This window comes from Vulpes lagopus, chromosome 10 (assembly GCF_018345385.1).
Source record: "Vulpes lagopus strain Blue_001 chromosome 10, ASM1834538v1, whole genome shotgun sequence".
In the NCBI taxonomy this organism is placed as follows: Eukaryota; Metazoa; Chordata; class Mammalia; order Carnivora; family Canidae; genus Vulpes; species Vulpes lagopus.
The window spans coordinates 42,865,415-42,883,953 of record NC_054833.1 but is presented as its reverse complement, the minus strand read 5'-3'; the positions used below and the strand labels follow the sequence as shown (position 1 = coordinate 42,883,953).

General features: G+C 37.3%; 1 protein-coding gene across 5 annotated transcripts in view; it reads right to left on the bottom strand.

The window, feature by feature from the left end:
- The window catches only part of SIK3 (SIK family kinase 3), a 240,964-nt gene that overhangs the window by 104,113 nt on the left and 118,312 nt on the right, over nt 1-18,539 (bottom strand). For all 5 annotated transcript variants that reach the window (XM_041771613.1, XM_041771615.1, XM_041771614.1 and 2 more), the window contains exons 2-3: nt 6,565-6,681; nt 3,282-3,345 (exon numbers count right to left, since the gene is read on the bottom strand). In XM_041771613.1, coding sequence (XP_041627547.1) covers nt 3,282-3,345; nt 6,565-6,681 — 181 coding nt within the window. The remainder of the gene's footprint in view (nt 1-3,281; nt 3,346-6,564; nt 6,682-18,539) is intronic.

The window sequence follows — 18,539 nt, the reverse complement described above, 5'->3', positions numbered from 1 at the left end:
TCCCTGGGTGGCTCAGTGGTTAAGCGCCTGCCTTCGGCCTGGGGGTAATCCTGGAGTCCCCGGATTGAGTCCCACATTGGACTCCCTGCATGGAGGCTGCTTCTCCCTCTGCCTGTGTCTCTGCCTCTCTTTCTTTCGGTCTCTCACGAATAAATAAATAAAATCTTTAAAAAAAAAAAAAAAAAAAGGAGGTTTAGCACCTCCTTCGGCCTGGGGTGTGATCCTGGAGATCCAGGATCAAGTCCCACGTCAGGCTCCCTGCATGGAGCCTGCTTCTGCCTCTGCCTGTGTCTCTACCTCTCTCTCTCTCTGTGTGTCTCTCATGAATAAATAATTTTTTTTTTAAAGTAAAATCTTGAAAAAAAAAAAAAACTCTGGTTCCTTTGAAGGAATAGTTTCTGAGATCAGTGTTTGATTTTTGTTCTGACCTCTGGACGCTTTTATGATTTTTATTCCCTGGATCTCTCTAGGTAGACTGAGGTATAAGGTATAGCTTATATCTTGAATCTCCTCTCAAATGCCTTTTACCACAATCTCCACTGTTCTTTAGAATACTTTTAGGCTTCAACTTCTTCAGTGTCTATTGCAAATGAGGTCAGTTCCTTTGTGAACAGATTAGGAACTGTTTAATGGTCTGTTTTTCCCTCTGGGCCCATCTCTGAGCCAGGGCTCTAAAGCTACCTGTGGGGGACAATGGCAAAATTCTCTCTGAGTGACACTCCCATCCTAGTAGCTGAGAGCTCAGTGGAAGGAGAGGGGATACAGTCTGAGGTCCTCTCAGTTTTCCTCTTCTGGGATGGAACAACCAATTTACAATCTGAGGCAAGAGTGATCTGGGCCCCAGTATTCTCAGCATGCTGCAACCGAATTCCACAAGTGGGGGCTAGGCAGTAGGAAATCCCTGCTCCTGCACTACACTCACCCATGACTTAGCTGCAGCAATAGGCAGCTGTAGACAGGAAGAGAATGCTGATGTCCTGTTCCTCCCAGGAGCCAGTACTCTAGGTTAGGGTTGGGGTTGGAGGGGTGGGGTCCTCTGTTCTAGGCTACAGTAGCCCTAATAAGAATCTCCACCTCACTGAGCTGGCAAGGAGGAAGGAGACAGCAGTACTAATTTAAAAGCCATTCTCATTTCTTACCAAATTTTCATAGATGTTTTTGAAAAAAATGTCTCTTCATTTGCTGTTCAAACTTAGGACCATGGGGGAGGGGGTTTCATCATTTTCATGTTTCACTGGGTCAGCAGAGCTCCTCAAGCTGTCATGACAGAAGTCAATCTCTCAGGTGTTCTTTAACATGGGCATGAAGGATCAAAGTGTTAGGACTCTATATGTGTGATCTCATTTAATCTTCACAAGTGTGGTGCAGCTACTATAGACCTTGGTTTTACAGAAACTGAATCCCAGAACCATTTAATAACTTGCTCCAATTAAAACAGCAAATAGGGAGTAAGGAGCTGATTCAAAACCAGGTCTCACTGCCTCCAAAGCTTGTGTTCTTGATCATGCCTATCTTTTCAACTTTTATACAGATCCTTTTAAAAATCAGAGCTCATGAAATAGTTATATCCCTATCCAGTCACAGTGATTTCTTTAGGGAATACATCATTTTCTTCCTCATCTGTATCTTTTATAATAATACTAGGAGAAGTTCTATTTTGTTTCCTCATGCCTTCTGCTACATTTTCATAAAGAATCTCTGACCAGATGATTATTATCTTTTGTGTACTTTTAAAGTCTCTTTTCCTGGGCACCTGGGTGGCTCAGTTGTTAACTGTCTGCCTTTAGGTCAAGTCAGGATCCCAGGATCCTGGGATGGAGCCCTGCAAGAGCCTCCTCAACAGGGAACCTGCTTCTCTCTTTCCCTCTGCCACTTCCCCTGCTTATACTTGCTCTCTTTCTGTCTCTGTCAAATAAATAAATAAATTAATTAATTAATTAAATAAATAAATAAATAAATAATTTTTTATCTTAAAAAATAATAAATAAATAAAATCTGTTTTCCTAAAGATCCACCTGCATGTGGATCTATGTGCAGTGGGTTTGGGTCTCTGATTATTACAAACATTAAAATGACAAGGTCTCTTTTTCTCCCAAGACTACCATTGTATATAACCACATAAACAAAGTCAATTAAAAGTATTATTAAGAAATGATGATACCTCTTTTAAAAAAGACTGAAGCAAAAAAATAAAAAATAAAATAATAAAATAAAATAAAATAAAATAAAAAAGACTGAAACTTCTTAGGCCCAAATTATAAGATTTCAGGGAAAATTTTAACACACACACACACACACACACACACACACAAATCCATACATCATACAGTCACAACTGACTAGTCACTAGTAAGAATATTTCACTTTAAAGGTGATCTCATGTTTTTAAATGTACTCAAATTAGTAAGTACCAATATTTAAAACACAAAAAAATTTCTGATCACAACTGAAACCAAAACACAACCCCAAAATATAAACTAGATAAACCTAAAGTATAAAAAGAAACCTTTCTCTGTAGTTACTCACCAAAAGAAAAATCAATAAAAAATAAAAAGACATATCAATGTGTATTTGAAAATTTAGGCTTTAGCTCTACTTGGCTCTACTTATTGTGGTTATAAAAGATTTTTTTCTTAGCCAGTTTTTACCACCTCAAAAAGTCCAATTTCCTGGTAACAGACTCCACTGCCTAATTCTGATGCTGTGCAGTGTTAGAGAAAAAAATGATTATGAAAAAAAAAAAAAAATGAAAAAAAAAAAAAAAAAAGATTATGGTAGATAAAACCTCCCAAACTATAAGAATCATCAAGGAAACTGTGAACACATGGTAAGAAATATAGCTACATGTTATATTTAAGCAGTTTAAAGAAAGCATTAGAATGAGACTGTTTGCTCCAAGTGGCTCTTTTCTCACACAACAGAGGGCCATACACCACACGCGCATTCCCACATGTGAGGACCCCCAGGGGAATCTGGCAACAGTAAAGCCCCTCCGTTGCATGTTCGGGGCGGGGGGGGGGGGGGAGTGTTTGTTTTTAGAGATCTTTAACCTCAACTGTCAACACCTGACTGAAATCAACAGAACACCTTTGCTGAGGAAACCCAGACCGCGAAGGGACTTAAACAGGTAAACCAAAATAAATTAAAATTCTTGATCAAAAATGACAGCGCCGAAGGACAGCATCAAGTACGGCTGCTCAAGTGACAAAGGCACTGAACGGCTATGTTAGGTTTGCTACAGTGTGCTCAATAGCTTTAAAGAATGCAACAGAGGTACTTACCAAATATTTCCCCTCCACTAGCATATTCTGTCACCAGATAAATCATCCGTTCTGTCTCCATAACCTGGTACAAAGGCAGGAAAGTGACAGACAGTGACACAAATGACAGGCTGATATCATAGGAGAGAAACTAACGACTCCTCTTTTGTCATTTGAAATATTAATAACCGTTACTCCTTAAAGCAAACTTAAAACATTGGATGGGGAGAGCAGGTATAAATGCTATAAAGAAGAAAGGGGGGAAAAAAGGTATCCCTCCGTGTTCTTAAAAGTAGGAAGCAGTTACTACTTGAGAGAGACAGCCGTTTTGTTGTTCCATGAGGCCTCTGCAATCTCTTAAGCTCCACAAGACTGAGAAGCAAAGAAGCTGCCAAGAACCAGAAAGTTCACATTCAACACTGGTCACCTGAAGTTCAAAAATGCCCTCCCACCCACAAAACCCAATCAAAACCAAAAAACGCGTAGGGAAAAATAAGGGAATCATTTAGGAACTATGCAGAAATCACATGCGGATGTGTTTTTTTTTTTTTTTTTTTTTTTATGGAAAGGACAACTTTCCTTTCTCCTATCCATTTATTCAAAACTGGGAATAATAATGTAAATATCCAACACCTCAAGTAATATAAATTATTCATTTGTATTTTGTTTTCATTCCTATTTTGCTTTTTTTATTTAGTTGTGTGTTGGCAGTCCTTTCTTACCTTTTTTTGTTACATATTTTTAAAAATAATATGTGAATATATATGTTCATGATACAAACTTTTTAAATACCTGATATTTAAACAAAAGACCAAAGATTTTCCTCTTCTCAGCCCTCTCCATTTTATTCCCTCAAAGGAAACATTGGCAATAAGTTAATTTATTCTATATCATTTTAGAGTAATGTTGACCAATTGGAAAAAAATGTAGGCCTCATATATAACTTTGACTTTTCTAGTAGCCACATTTAATAAGTAAAAAAAATAAAGTGAAATTAACATTTCATTTGTCCCAATATATCCAAAATATTGTCATTGAACAAAAATTTTAATTATAAACTACTTCAGTTTTTAGATTAATGGAAATTAATTAAAAAATTCAGTTCTTCATTTGCTCTAGCCACTTTTTAATACTTAATAGTGACGTGTGGCCTGTGGCTATCATATTAAGCAATACAGTTTATACTTTCACCATAATTCACAGTTGATTATTTTGCTAAATTATTTCCCAGTTACTTGATCTTGGGCATCTTAACACATTAATACCATATAACATCATTACATATTACGATAACAGATCTTCTGAATGGTTTCCTGGTATTGTCATGTAAGTGCACATTACATTTCTAATCTAATAACTGTATCATCCTTATTTTTCTCTTTAATTTTTAAGAACTCTATATATACTGGTGATATCAGCTCACTATTACATGCATTGCTTCCAAGCTCTTCCTGTATGTTGATTTACACAACAACAATAAAAGTGTTGTAAATATATGTGGGTGTTGAGGGAAAAAAAAGAAAAGAAAAAAAGTAAATGTTATATTGTATATCTCCTTTGTACCCCTGGGCCTTTTATTGAGTGCAAATGTTCTTTTATTGTTAAATTTTTCAGTAGTTCAAAACTTTCCTATACTTACCTATATTTGGCTCCTTCTATAAACCGACAAGACTGAAGTTTTGACAAATCACCTGAAAACTACCTGGATACTATTTATAAAGATAATTTGATAGCCATTCACCTGGGTAAGTTGGAATCCCCATTATCAATACTAGCTGCCCCAGAGCAAAATTAAAGCTTAAAAGAGGGCACTGTTCAATGTCAGGGCTGAAACTATTTTGAATTGTTAAGGGCTAATGAAATCTTGGGTGAGAAACTTGGATAATTCAGTTATAAGGCTAATACTTACAAGGTAATCTCTTGAGCAAAGTTAGCTCATAAGCCCTACAACTATTTAAAGACAATTTCTTTTAAAATGTGAGGTCAAGAAGTTTATTCAGTCGATCAGGATAGGAAGGAAGCAGAGGTTAGACACCTCCGAGTTTGCAGACACAAGTCTTCAGGCAACACCAGGAAGCTTTCATGGGTTTGCTTCTGGGGCACAACGTAGGTGTGGTTCAACAGAATTTAGTCTGATAAATTTCAACAAGTCGGCTCCTGCCGATCTAATTCATTTCATTATGTGAGCAGCTGATGCCAGAAAAGAGCCCTAAAGCTGTAGCCTTAACCACACACACTAACATCACAACATGCTTTCTTTTCCATAAAATTAATAGACTATGAAAGCCTGCCCATTGTGCCTCCGCCCTGACACATGGTGCCATGTCTGGGCCAGCAACCGTTTACTGCAGACTAACAGGCAGCAAATGAACCGAGTGGGTGGCCACTTCCTGAACAACTAGGTGATGGCTGTTCTGGTAGAAAGCAGTGAGCAGAGCTGGCCCTAGGCAGAGGCAGAGCTTGTGGCTGCCAACACACTGCAATCTGAGAAGTGCCCCAAAGCCCCACCTCTCCCAAAATATCTCTTCCACCAGCCTGCTGAGGCAAGGTCCTCTCTTCCTATCTGGCTTGAAATTCCAGTCATTAGATTTACTGCTTTTGCAGTAAGTCATTGTGGGGGATGGCATGAAATAGGCATGGTTCTTGGGAAGGTAAGAACACTAGAATGGAAATCTCTTTCGTCAAACAAAATCAATCTCATGGTTATAAACTGATCAATGCTGCCTTAGAAAATGAAGTCTAGGATCCTACTAGGATCCTAGGTAGGTTCTGATTGATACAAGAAGCAATACTTAAAATATCCTTTGCTATCATATGTCATACCAAGATCAAAGAAATGAGTACTTAAGTAATGTTATAAAAAGGTAATGCTACATTCACCTTTAGCTTTTCATCCCTAGAAATTCTCTGTTCCTTTGGCTTTCCTGTTCTGTTTTAGGATTCAGATATACATAAATAACTCCTTGTCATTTTCTGAGTAATCTATTTGTATAATCCTCACAAAGAATGGTGCCCAAGTTTTTCTTTTTCTTTTTCTTTTTCCTTTTTTTTTTTTTTTTGTGCCCAAGTTTTAAAGAACAAATTTAAAAGGTCTATGTGGGTAAGGTAGATCTTACTAGTAAACAGCCAGGTAAAACATAAGCACTGAGCAAGAGATAAAAGGGTGGGAAAACAGTAGGATATACATATGAACACAGAAACCAAGAAAAGTTGCAGATATTCACCGAGACACCTTTTCTTCTATACACAAAAGTGACTATTCTGGGTTCTTCATCACCATACACTACATCACTAAGGAACCTACCTGGTAGAGCCTAATGATGTGGGGGTGGCAAAGCATTTTCATAATTTGAACTTCCCGGAAAATCTTCTTTAAGTTTTCTTCATCCAGCTGGGTCTTGTCTATGATCTTGATAGCAACCTGAGAATGGAGGAAGAAAATTTATTCTAATGCATGATTAAAAGCAGTTCACTAAGAAAATTAAATCCATTTTAAAACAATACAAGTTGCCAGCATTTTGTTTACACAATGTCAATGAAGAAAATTATTCTACTCTTTTTAAAAAGACAGGAAATGGATTCCTAGCAAGTTGGTCTCAAAGGAACAGACTCCAAAAGCTAATGGGTCTTTATGCCATTTCTTAAACTGCTCCTACGTAAAACCCTAGACAAAATACTTCATTACTCCAAAGATGTGGTCACAATCTGGGCAAATCATGCTTTGATGCAGACAATAGTATGTTGGGTCTCTTATTAAGATAAAATGTTTATATCACAAGTACATGATAATTTAGTTATATTTGACCAGAAATTCCACAGGGGCGTCCCACATTGCACCAGGTACTTGCATAACTCCACAGTAGTAGAAGTGGTGGTACGATAGTAGCGGTTGCAGCAGTCACTATATACTGAACATCTGCTGTGTGCCAAGCATAATTCTTAGTGCTTTTCAAGTACTAAATCATTTAAGCCTCACAATACCCTACATTATTATTAACCTTATTTCAGAAATAGGGAAACTGAGACAGAGTAAGTAATTTACCCAAAATAAAGTAATTTACTAGTATGAGGCAGATCCAAGATTAAAGCCCAAGTACGTTGACTTTACAATCAAATTCTTAATGGTAATGCTATAAAAATCTGAAGATCCTTCTGTACTGTATATATCCTTTCTCAGCATCAAACATCTATTTTGCGCATCATTCTTTAGATATCCAGCAGCACATACATCTTTAAGATTTTATTTATTTGACAGAGAAAGAGAGCACAAGCAGAGGGAGAGGAAGAGGGAGAGTGAGCAGTAGACTCCCCCCTGAGCAGGGAGCACGATACAGGGCTCCATCCTAGGACCTAAAGATTATGACCTGAACCGAACGAAGGCAGACACTTAACCAACTGAGCCACCCAGGTGCCCCAGCACATACATTTTAAAACAGAATGAAAGATGAAGAACTTTTTCTAACTTATCAAATTTAAACTTCTTCACTGTTCTTAGTGAAATATTGAAAATATTGTGTTGCCCACAAATATCTCTGTATTTCTGTCTCAGTCAATTAGCAAATAATCAAAGAATATTAGTTTGATGAAGGACCAAGACAAGGTCAATTCTAGCCCCTTTCAATTCTTAAAATTCTGATTCTTAAAAAAAAAAAATTTTTTTTTTTAATTCTCTAATTCTATACACTATGAGAGGGAAAGGAAGCTTATTGAGAAAAAGAAAAGAAAAACAAGGGAAGCAAAATTTCAACAATAAAAATGTTCTGCCCAGAGCAATAAAGACTATATGGAACTATACAAAGTGGATGATTCAAATATAAGAAGAGCTAACATAAAACTAACTTTGGAGTTGTTTCAGATATTCGAATGGGGACTGATAGGAGAAAGGCCCAGGGAGACAAATTTCAGCTCAATCCAAAGAGCATTTAAGCCCTGCCTAATGATGGAATGTGATAAAATGAGCTGGATGCAGCTCAAGCTACAAAGATTAAATCAGATACATCCTTAACTTCAAGAAGCTCACAATCTAGTAGGGAAGAGGCATACATGAAACAGACAACAACACAACATTGGAAATATAGCCAGTAAAGCTATAAGCAAGGTATGATGGTAGAACAGAGGATGGACATGACCTTCACTGGGAGGAGAAGCAGACACAGGGAAAGACCTCACAAACAAAATAGAACTTGAAAAAAGAAAGAATTAGGATAGGCAGGAAAGAGGGTGGGTAATTTTATGAGGAAAAATAGCTGAATCATTAACAAATCTCAGCAGCTGTTCAATCTCCTATAGGAAGCCTTGTCTGCACAGGGGGTATAGCTCAGTGGTAGGGCATCTCGATGCATATCACCCCAGACCATTATTGTTTCTACTTCTCCTCACTACTGGGCCATATCACATACAGACCTTAACTCCAGTAATTGGTCTAGCATCTGTACTGAATTCTCTAAGAACAGTTCTTAAAACACAAAAACCACAGTACACAATGTCCTTCTATAGAACAAATCTGAGTCTTAATAGTAATTAGTTATTAATAAAAGGTTACAGATGAATGGCACAATATACTTTACAGATTGCTTTCCTATATGTATAATGAGCTAAGAAACTTGCAGCCATGCTATTGCAGAGCTTCCCAATGAGTGTGCTAGAAATGAGTTACAAGGGTACCCAAGGCCATGGGTAGGTGGCAGGGATCACCTCCAGCCTCAAGAAACCTCACTTGTTTACCACAGAGGAAATATTATCATTTTCTCTGTGTGCGCCATGATATATAAAAGATTGGGAAGCAATACTAAGATCTGCTGACCATCAACTGTCCAAGGACTGGGCCTCAAATCCCCTGTTTTGCCCATGGCTGCCAATGGATGACACAGAAAAAATAATGGAGGTAGAGGGTAGAGGTGGTTAATTAGGGCTTTCAATGCATTTTTGTACTTTTTCACCTGCAAGAGAGTACTAAGTCAAACATAATTGAGGAAGTCATAGAGTAGCGCCTCCTGATTCACATGAACTCCTGAGTTTCACTTGCATTCTCAAGCAATAAGATTTTCATAAAGGTAAATAAAGAGAAAACCAAATCTAATCATCCATGAGAACAAAGCTGGCTTCAAGACATTACGCACTTAATAAATATTATTTTTAATTTGATAAAGGTAATGGTATAGTATGGATATAGTTATACATTTCATAACAAGTATGTCTGCCTCCCCATAAAGGGAATATGGTCCCATATACTGAAATATATTCTTATCTTTGCAGGGAAAATGTATTAAGTATAATCTGTTCTTCAGAGGTGGATGCAGAGAGGTTTTAATAGATTAGAACACCAAATTCCTGTCCATTCTTCAATGAGATTCAAGATCCAACAAGACATGGGGGCAAAGCTTTACCTAGCAGCCGAATATGGTGTCAACAGGAAGGACTCCAGTGTCCAGCGGCCTAGGTTCAAAACCTTGGAACTGCCCTTTTAATGTATAACCTTGACCCAGCCATTTAATTTCTCTATGGTTCCTTATCTTTAAAAAATGTGGGTAATAACAGAACCTGCACTAAAGGTTGCTGGGGATTGACTAGGCTAATGGATGCAACCTGCTTAATATATAATACCTGGCATGTGGTAAACATGCCATCCATATTAATTACAGTACTGCTGTTATTTATGTGTTCGTTTTCTGGAATCAAGCCTTAAATGTTAGGCATTCCTTGGCAAAAATGAGATCCGCTTCACTAAAGGACATAATCTGGGATCTCCAACACATCAGTTCCTTACTCAAGGTGCAAGGTGAAGGGGCCAACAAGCGAATAGCTAACAATTTGTGGGCAGCATTCAGAACCAACTGCATGCTTCCAGTTGATGTGGGAGCTTCCAGTTGAAGCTAGGGTGTGGGATGTAGTCCATTGGGGAGCATCACACCAAGCTGCAGGATGGAACCCACAGAAAGATCTGATCCTCAGGGCTGCACCAGGGAGAGCGCACTCTGCTCCTTCAAGGCAGGCCAGGCTCCCTGCCCCTCAAACTAAGCAAACTAAGTACTAATGCCAAGGAGGAGGACACATGTGCTACTTGGCATATGTACCCGAGAGGCCTGCAGAATGGAAAAGATAACCTCCAAAAGCTCAGCTCCTACATTAGCTGCAAATTGGAAAGTAGAGATTTTCTAGAAAATGGAAAAATACCAATGAAACAGAGAAATAACCATGTCAAAGAGCAGGGAGTTGGCAAGCAAGTGTGATTATTTTGAGACTACCTGAAGAGATTGATGATCATGAATTTTCACTGCTACAGGTTGGTGGCAGCTATATAATCAGGGTTTCAGCTGAAAGTAACACATCCGCTGCTTGAAAAATGAAATGCGTCCACAGCGAATGGTAAATTGGTAGGTAAACAGAAGATAAACTCTCAAAGAATGTTTTTAGATTTTGGTGCTGAGAATCTATGAATCACATCTTTGTACTTCCATATGAAAAGCCTAACAATTAAAAAAAGGAAACTTCCAATATTTTACCAAGAGACCATATATTTCTTAAAGTTTCTTGTTTTACATAGAATTCTTTTCTTCTTGCAAGGAGCAGGATTTTATGAATTGACACTAATATCAATTAAACATGTCATCGTATCCAAGATGTTGCTCCAACAGATACAGCTTGCCTGAAGCCCTCAGGAATTTCTCAACCTGAGATATTCCCATTTGATGAACTCTTTTTCTTGTTGGCATGCAGCATGACAAAAAACTAAATTCAGATCATGCCAAATGTAAAGTTGCAGTTCTTTATTATTCATTCTAGAAGAGGGGAAAAATAGCGATTTCCCCCTTTTAGTTCTCACTTCTAAACCACAGTTCCTTTAACTCTTACCTAATTTTTGCAAGCACAGTAATGTTCACAAGGAATGAAGTTGAAAAAATGGTGCTTTCTTAAAAAAAAAAATAGTGCTTTCTTCACAACAGGCAATAATTCATTTGCATATCCTGACACCACATTCATTGGCAAGGTAAGGTGACAGAATAAAAACCAATGAGCCAAGGAAAGGTTCAACATTAAGATCTTACCCCTGACCCATCAGAAGTATGTGGGTTCTTTCATGCTGAGATATGCCATGACAAATGGACAGTTAAAGAAAGGAGCCAAAAAAAAAAAAAAAAAAAAAAAGAAAGGAGCCACTTAGGAAGAAAATGCAAAGACCACAAGTGCTAAAATTCCTCCAAAAAGAGAAAGAGCACTCCCCTGAACTAGTATGCAGATGCATGCACAATAATTTCACAAAATACCATAAGCAGACTGAATGCTTTTAAGAAGGGAAGAGAAACATTATGACAGTGTAGAGAAAAGTTTAGTTTTTCAACGTTCTCTGAAGCAGCTCTACTTCTCACTGAAATGTCTTAAAATTTAGGCAGATATCAAACTTTTTGCCATTGTGACTTATTTTCAATGGGGCTGTTTTTATGGTAAATTTTGTAGCTAAATTTTCATGATCCATTTCTCTATTTCTACATCATTCTCAGTTGAGATCTAATATCATTTTACGGTTGAGATCCGTGCTGTTCAATACAGAACATACCAGCCACATGTGACTACTGAGCACTCAAAATGTGGCCATTGCAAATTGATGTGCTATGAATGTTAAATATAGACCAGATCTCAAAGCCTTAATATTAAAATAAGAATATAATTTATCTCATTAATAAATTTTAGATTGATTACATGAAGAAATAAATACCTTTTTAGATATAGTCTAAATAAAAAATCTCATTAAAAACTAATTTCAATGAAAAGGCAACTTATGGAATGGGAGAAAATATTTGTAGACCACGTATCTGACAAGGGGGTTTATATGCAAGATAAACAAGGAATTCACTCAACTCAACAGAAAAAACACAAATAACCTGATTTTAAAATGGACAAAGGACCTACATAGGCGTTTTCCCAAAGAAGACATACAAATGGCCAACACTTGCACGAAAAGGTGCTGTGTATCACCAATTATCAGGGAACTGCAAATCAAAACCACAATGAGAGGCCACCTCATGCCTGTTAGGGTATCTATCAACAAAAATGAGAGAACAGATGCTAGCACAGATAATGGAGAAGAGGGAACCCTGGTGCAGCACTGCTGGTGGGAATGCAAACAGGTACAGTCACTATGGAAAAACAGTATGGAGGTTCCTTAAGAAACTGAAAATAGAAGTACATATGATCTAGCAATCCCACTCCCGAGTGTATATCCAGAGGAAATGAAATCACTATCTCACAGAGATATCTGTACTCCCATGTTCACTGCAGCATTATTCACAATGGCCAACGTATGGAAACAACCTAAGTGTCTGTCAACAGATGAATGGATAAAGAAAATGTAGCATATCTATCTATATATATACACACACACACAATGCAATATTAACCAGCCTTAAAGAAGAAAATCCTGTCATTTTTGAGGACACAGATGAATGTGGAGGGCACTGTGCCAAGTGAAGTAAGTCAGAGAGAGAAAGACAACCACATTACTACATGGTATTACTCATATGTAGAATCCTTAAAAAAAGAAGGAAGGAAGGAAGGAAGGAAGGAAGGAAGGAAGGAAGGAAGGAAGGAAGGAAAGAAAGAAAGAAAGAAAGAAAGAAAGAAAGAAAGAAAGAGGAAAAGAAAAGAAAAGAAAAGAAAAGAAAAGAAAAGAAAAGAAAAGAAAAGAAAAGAAAAGAAAAGAAAAGAAAAGAAAAGAAAAGAAAAGAAAGTCAAACTCATAGAAACAGAAAACATGTAAGTGAGTGCCAGGGGCTGGGGGGTGGGTGAAATAGGGACAGGGTGGTAAAAGGATACAAACTTTACAAGGAATGAGTAAGGCCTGAGGATCTAATGTAAAACACTGTGAGTAGGTGAGTAATAACTGAAATTTGCTAAGATAATAGAATTTAAATGTTCTCATCAAAAACAAACAGCAAAGGCAAATATGTGAAGATGAACGTGTTAATTAACTCAATCAGAGGAGTCCTACATAATGTATACGTGTAACAAAAGAACACGTTGTACACTTCAAATACCTTACAATTTTGTCAATTATACCTCAATAAAAGCTGGGGGAAAACCCAACTAGTTTTACCTGTTTCTTTTTAATTTTTTAAATATGACTACTTGAAAATTTTAAATATATATGTGGCCCACATGTTAGATGATGCCAGTAAGCTGCCAGCTACAGCACACATTACACAAAAGTGACTTCTGAAATCCTGGACTCAATATTGAGAATTGCCAGTTACTGATCTCGAAGAAACTTGGCAGGTTGCAATGCACTCAATGCTCAAACACTGCCTTGGGAGAGAATCTTAAATTAGGTCTCAAAACTTGCATTCCAAGAACTCAATTTAATTCCATTAAAAAATGTTTATTGAACAACTGATTGGCTGAGGGCAGTGCTCCCATGTAGCTCGCTAGAGGCTGCTCTCAACAGAGTTCTGTGAGAGAATTAAGTTTTACACTCTTAACATAGCAGTTCAAAAACGTTTTGGTCTCAGGACTCCTTTTCTCAAAAATTATTGAGACCTTCAAAGAAGTTTTGTTTGCATGAGTAACATCTATCCATGTTTACTTACAAAATGGATTAAGATTAAAACCAGAAATTAAAACAAAATTTTAAAACATAAGAATACACAAGCACACATTTCATCAGCCATCAGAGTAATTATATCATTCATCATGTAGTCCCTCGAAACCACCTTGTATAACTGTGAGAGGATGAGAGTGGAAAATGAAAATAATGTTTTCTTATGAAAACAATGTTGACCTCAGAGATTCACTGAAAGAGTTCTAGAGGCTCTTTTGGGGCTCCCTGAATGAAACTTTGAGCACAACTTCCCTGAGGCATTATTATATGTGATGAATTAACTTCTCCCCTATAATCTACAATGGTATTTTTTAGGAAAACTGAAAAATTAGTAACTCAAATACTTTTCTGTGGGACTTAATTCATTCCCAGTAGAGAATGGCTTCTAGTAAAGGAATCAGAATGCCTTTGCAAAACCAAACCAAACCAAACCCGTTTTTCTTTTAAATTAACTGCAAAATAGAATTGTCATCAGAATACAGGTTTAAAAGAAAGCCCAAATCACCACAGGATACACAAGCTAGACTATAAGGCTAAACCTGCAAGGCACTAAATGGCCATTATTAATGATGTGCCCTGTGGCTGTGGTCAAGATGTAGGCTGGCCATATTCTTGGGAAATCCAGACTCCTGTACCAGAACCAATCAAGGAGGACTCCATATTTGAGTCAGTAACAAATAGTCAAATCAAGTTCTAAGGGGCAAAGCCAAGACATATATTTGGGAAGAACTAATTATTCTATCCATTTTACAGACCAATCACAGCTGTTTTTGGAAAAACACACAGCTGTGAAATCTAAAGATTGACTGAGATGTTAGGATTCCAGCCAACTCTAAACAGGAGGACTCAACATGACCACCAAAAGGAAGAGTAAATCAGCTTCCAATGAACTCCAATGGAAATAGTTCACAATATCTAGTAGAATTTTAGGTGACTTATTTTTCTATACTTCCCTGCTTTGGCTGTACTAAACAGTAAAAACGAAATCATCCGTGCACTTACAATGTCTGGAGGATAGAGAATTGTGAGCTTACCGATGTTAAAAAACAGGCCATGAACCATGCATTATTCTTGGAAGAATTCTTAAGATGGAACATGGTCATATTGTGCATAATTAATCAATGGAAATTTTCTGGTGATTACTTAGAATTCAAGGCTTAGAAGGGAATTTTTTCAGACAAAAAGAAAATGATTTCTCAGTTCCAATAATTCCCATCTGGTTACCATTTACCCTCTCAGAAAGCAGAAGTCCTAGGAGTATCTCTAACGTAACAGGCCACTGTCTCAGCCACACTGACATTACTACCACTGCTGTTATTTCAGCATTTGCACAGGGCCACATTTTGTATGCTTTCTAGAACAGTAAATCAACCCCTGGCTTTTAATTGCCTACTGAAATGAACTGAACAAGAAGATATTTAGAAAGGGGGGGAGGGGAGTGGAGAAGAGAAAGGAGTTGACAATAAGAAAGAAGAATTACTTACAAATATCAGCACCCAGTCCGTTCTCAGGTCTCTATTTTGGTCAAGCATGGCTTCAAAGTTTAAGACAGAGATATAGAATTGGACTGATCGCTTAATTCCCAGGTTAGGGACCTACTTAAAAGAACACCCTGCAGCCCTTAAAGAAAAGGCAGGAGAGGAAAGAGCAGAAAGGGAGAGTGAGGCTGAAGAACGCAGGGCAAACAGGAGCTGCTTGGAACACAGATGGATTGAGCAGGAAGGCTCTCGAGAGATAGAGAGGAAAAGGATTAACAGCGGTTTAACAAGGAAGCTCCAATGGTTGAAAGTGGCCAACAAAGAATAGTTCTAAGAAAATGGTCTTAGATAAAAATAGGAACTGTCACAGCAATGTTCTGAAATAAAAGAAAAACAAGGAGCAGCAGTTAGTCCCAGGCAAAGTTTGAAGTTATGGTGGAAAATGAAGCTATGAAGGATGGCATTTGAGTCCCCAAGAAGAAAGATTAGACATGTGGGTGAAACTTGGCAATGACCTCGATTGTGAGGTTAGGAGGAGGCAGAAACCTGGAATGGATTTCAAGATGAATTTTCTTAATGAAGTACATGCTACTCTTTTCCTGGAGTGCCAGCTCATAGGTAAAAATAACACACACTCACAGAAAGATTGTGCTCTTCCCAAGAACGGCATTTGTCAAGGAGCCTGTGTACCATTAAGCACATTTCGATGTAGCACCTAGAACAGTCAAAGCTTTTTAAAGCACCAGCTGGAAAGAAAGCTGAACTCAACTGGCAGTCATAACTTTCTTATATTTCCCCAATGGAGATCTACTACACTGAGCATCTTGCTGACCTTACAATGGTAGTGTTGTTCCTGATGAACAAAGTCAGCAACAGTTCATATTTGAAGTTGTTTAAAATTATAGTAAGATGCCCCCAAGGCCTAATAAGATAGCCTGCAGTAGCAAAAGGTTGAGTGAACCAAGGGAACTTGATAAGAGCTGGAAAACGACCCTAAATTCCTCATCTCTTACATTTGCCGATTATTTGGCAATGAGAACAAAGGGAAGCAATCTCCATTATCAGAGAGCATCATAGCCTATTTCTGAAAGTTACTTGTCATGCATCCTTACATGCCAGCACTGTGAGCTAACTGTCACGATGTACATTTGTGTCAAACCAGGCTTTCTAGTCTGAACGCTGATGACATTGGACTCTCTTCCCTGGGGCAGCCCAGAATTAGAGAGCCAGCTTCCCTGCACCCACTAGGAACACTGCATCAAGTACCTTCTGATGGTCTTTTAATCACAGCTGCACACCATTAGTGCTGGCAGAAAAAATGCCCCTCTGGGATTCCAGCAAAATGGGAATATTTTGTGTGATGGCTTTTTTGCATTTATTCTGGCTTCAACGAGTTCCTTATAGTTAATGGTCATCACATTTTCAAATCAAACAGATTTTATAGTTCCATAATTAACGTGTTCCATGGGCTGAATAGTGAAGTTTAAGTAACTTAAATCACTCCTCTGGACAGTCTAATAGTAAACATTAATTAATTCTCAATTTCTGATATTTATTCTAAAGGCAGGAAGATGATTAACCCTGCCACTAAAAATATAAAAATTTGTTCTATTAAAATGTAATTCATTATCATATGTATTATTATTGTGTATATCCTATGTATGTTAACAGGTTTATACCCATTTAATGTAAAAACACAACTACATGAAGTATGTACTTAATATAACAGACTTAACATTTAGTAAGATTGTTTGTCCTTTCCCTTAGCAGGATTACATGCATCCGAAATTCTGACCTTCTAAGATAGTCCTAAGCTGACATTACAGTACAAGTCTGGAATTCTGAAGTTTCTAAAGTTATCATCAAGGATTTTAAGTTATCATAATCCTGTACTGTCTGGCTAAAATGGTGAATACAATTAATAACAATGAGAGTCTTTTTGAAGCATTTAAAGTATCCACAATTTAAGCAAAAACCAAACCATTACACTGTCTTCTGGGTCTTCTTTTGATCTTAACAAGACTGTTTTTAAGCAAATTGATATGACCCATAACTCACTGCCAGAAAGACAAAAAAAAATCTCCAGATATAAAAAATAGTTTCATTTAAAATAGACATATTTGCATAAATATCTCCTTAAAAGAACAACAGATCATGAGAAACATCATCCAGAAAATCACAAGGAATAAGATTGATGAGATGAGAGAATAGAGAGAGAATGTAGAGATCTACAAGGAAATAAAACGTTCATTGAGAATAACTTCATACTAAAAATAATTATCCCTCCATGTTTAAAAGTCCTTTTGAATTTTCCTGAGGTCTTTGGGTCACAGATTTCTACAGAGAACACAATGACATTCTTTGAAACAAAGTCAAATAAAACCCCGCCAACAATGTACTTTTCTGAGTAGAAGATGGCACAGAATAAAGAGCTCAGGGTAGGAATGACATCAAAACTAACATACACAGTAGCACAATCTTTTCCCTTCTGAACAAAATCTTGCTGATAGAATAAATACCGAAAGAAGAAAGAAAGAAAGAAAGAAAGAAAGAAAGAAAGAAAGAAAGAAAGAAAGAAAAGAAAAGAAAAGAAAAGAAAAGAAAGGAAAAAAAAGAAAAGAAAAAGGAGGAAAGGGAAGGGGAGGGGAGGGTTACTCTAGCTAATTTTGGGTAAAGGTTCAGGAAACAGACAAAACTTTTTAGAACCCTCAGGCTCTGGAGAACAATTTGGAAATCACTAGGATGGCCAAAGAGCACTGGACTGAGAGCTGGGACCTAGGGCTCCACTCCCAATTCCATCACTAAAATGTATCTATGGCAGACCTACAAGTGACCAACTCTGTTCCTCAACGTCCTGATCGACTACATAGATGTGTGCCTGTGTGTACTAAAAAGCAGGGTTATCAAGACAAAGGCTCTCACTGGGCCAATTCCTAATGAGAACTCTGAAAGAGTATGGTTTTGCCTCTTTTAATTTTTTTTTAACTTCTAAGTTTCTTTCACATAAAACAGAATCACTAGTTAGATAACTCTCAATCTCGAACAATTAAAATATTCAAGCCACCTACTTTTACAGTGCTATCTAATGTAGGACCATTTCCTAAGGAAAAAAAGCTGCATTTACTATAGCAGAGATAACCTCAGAGAATTTGCTCCTAAGTATTACTCTTCTTACTTAAATTAAGCAGCAAGTGTATTAAACTAAAGCAT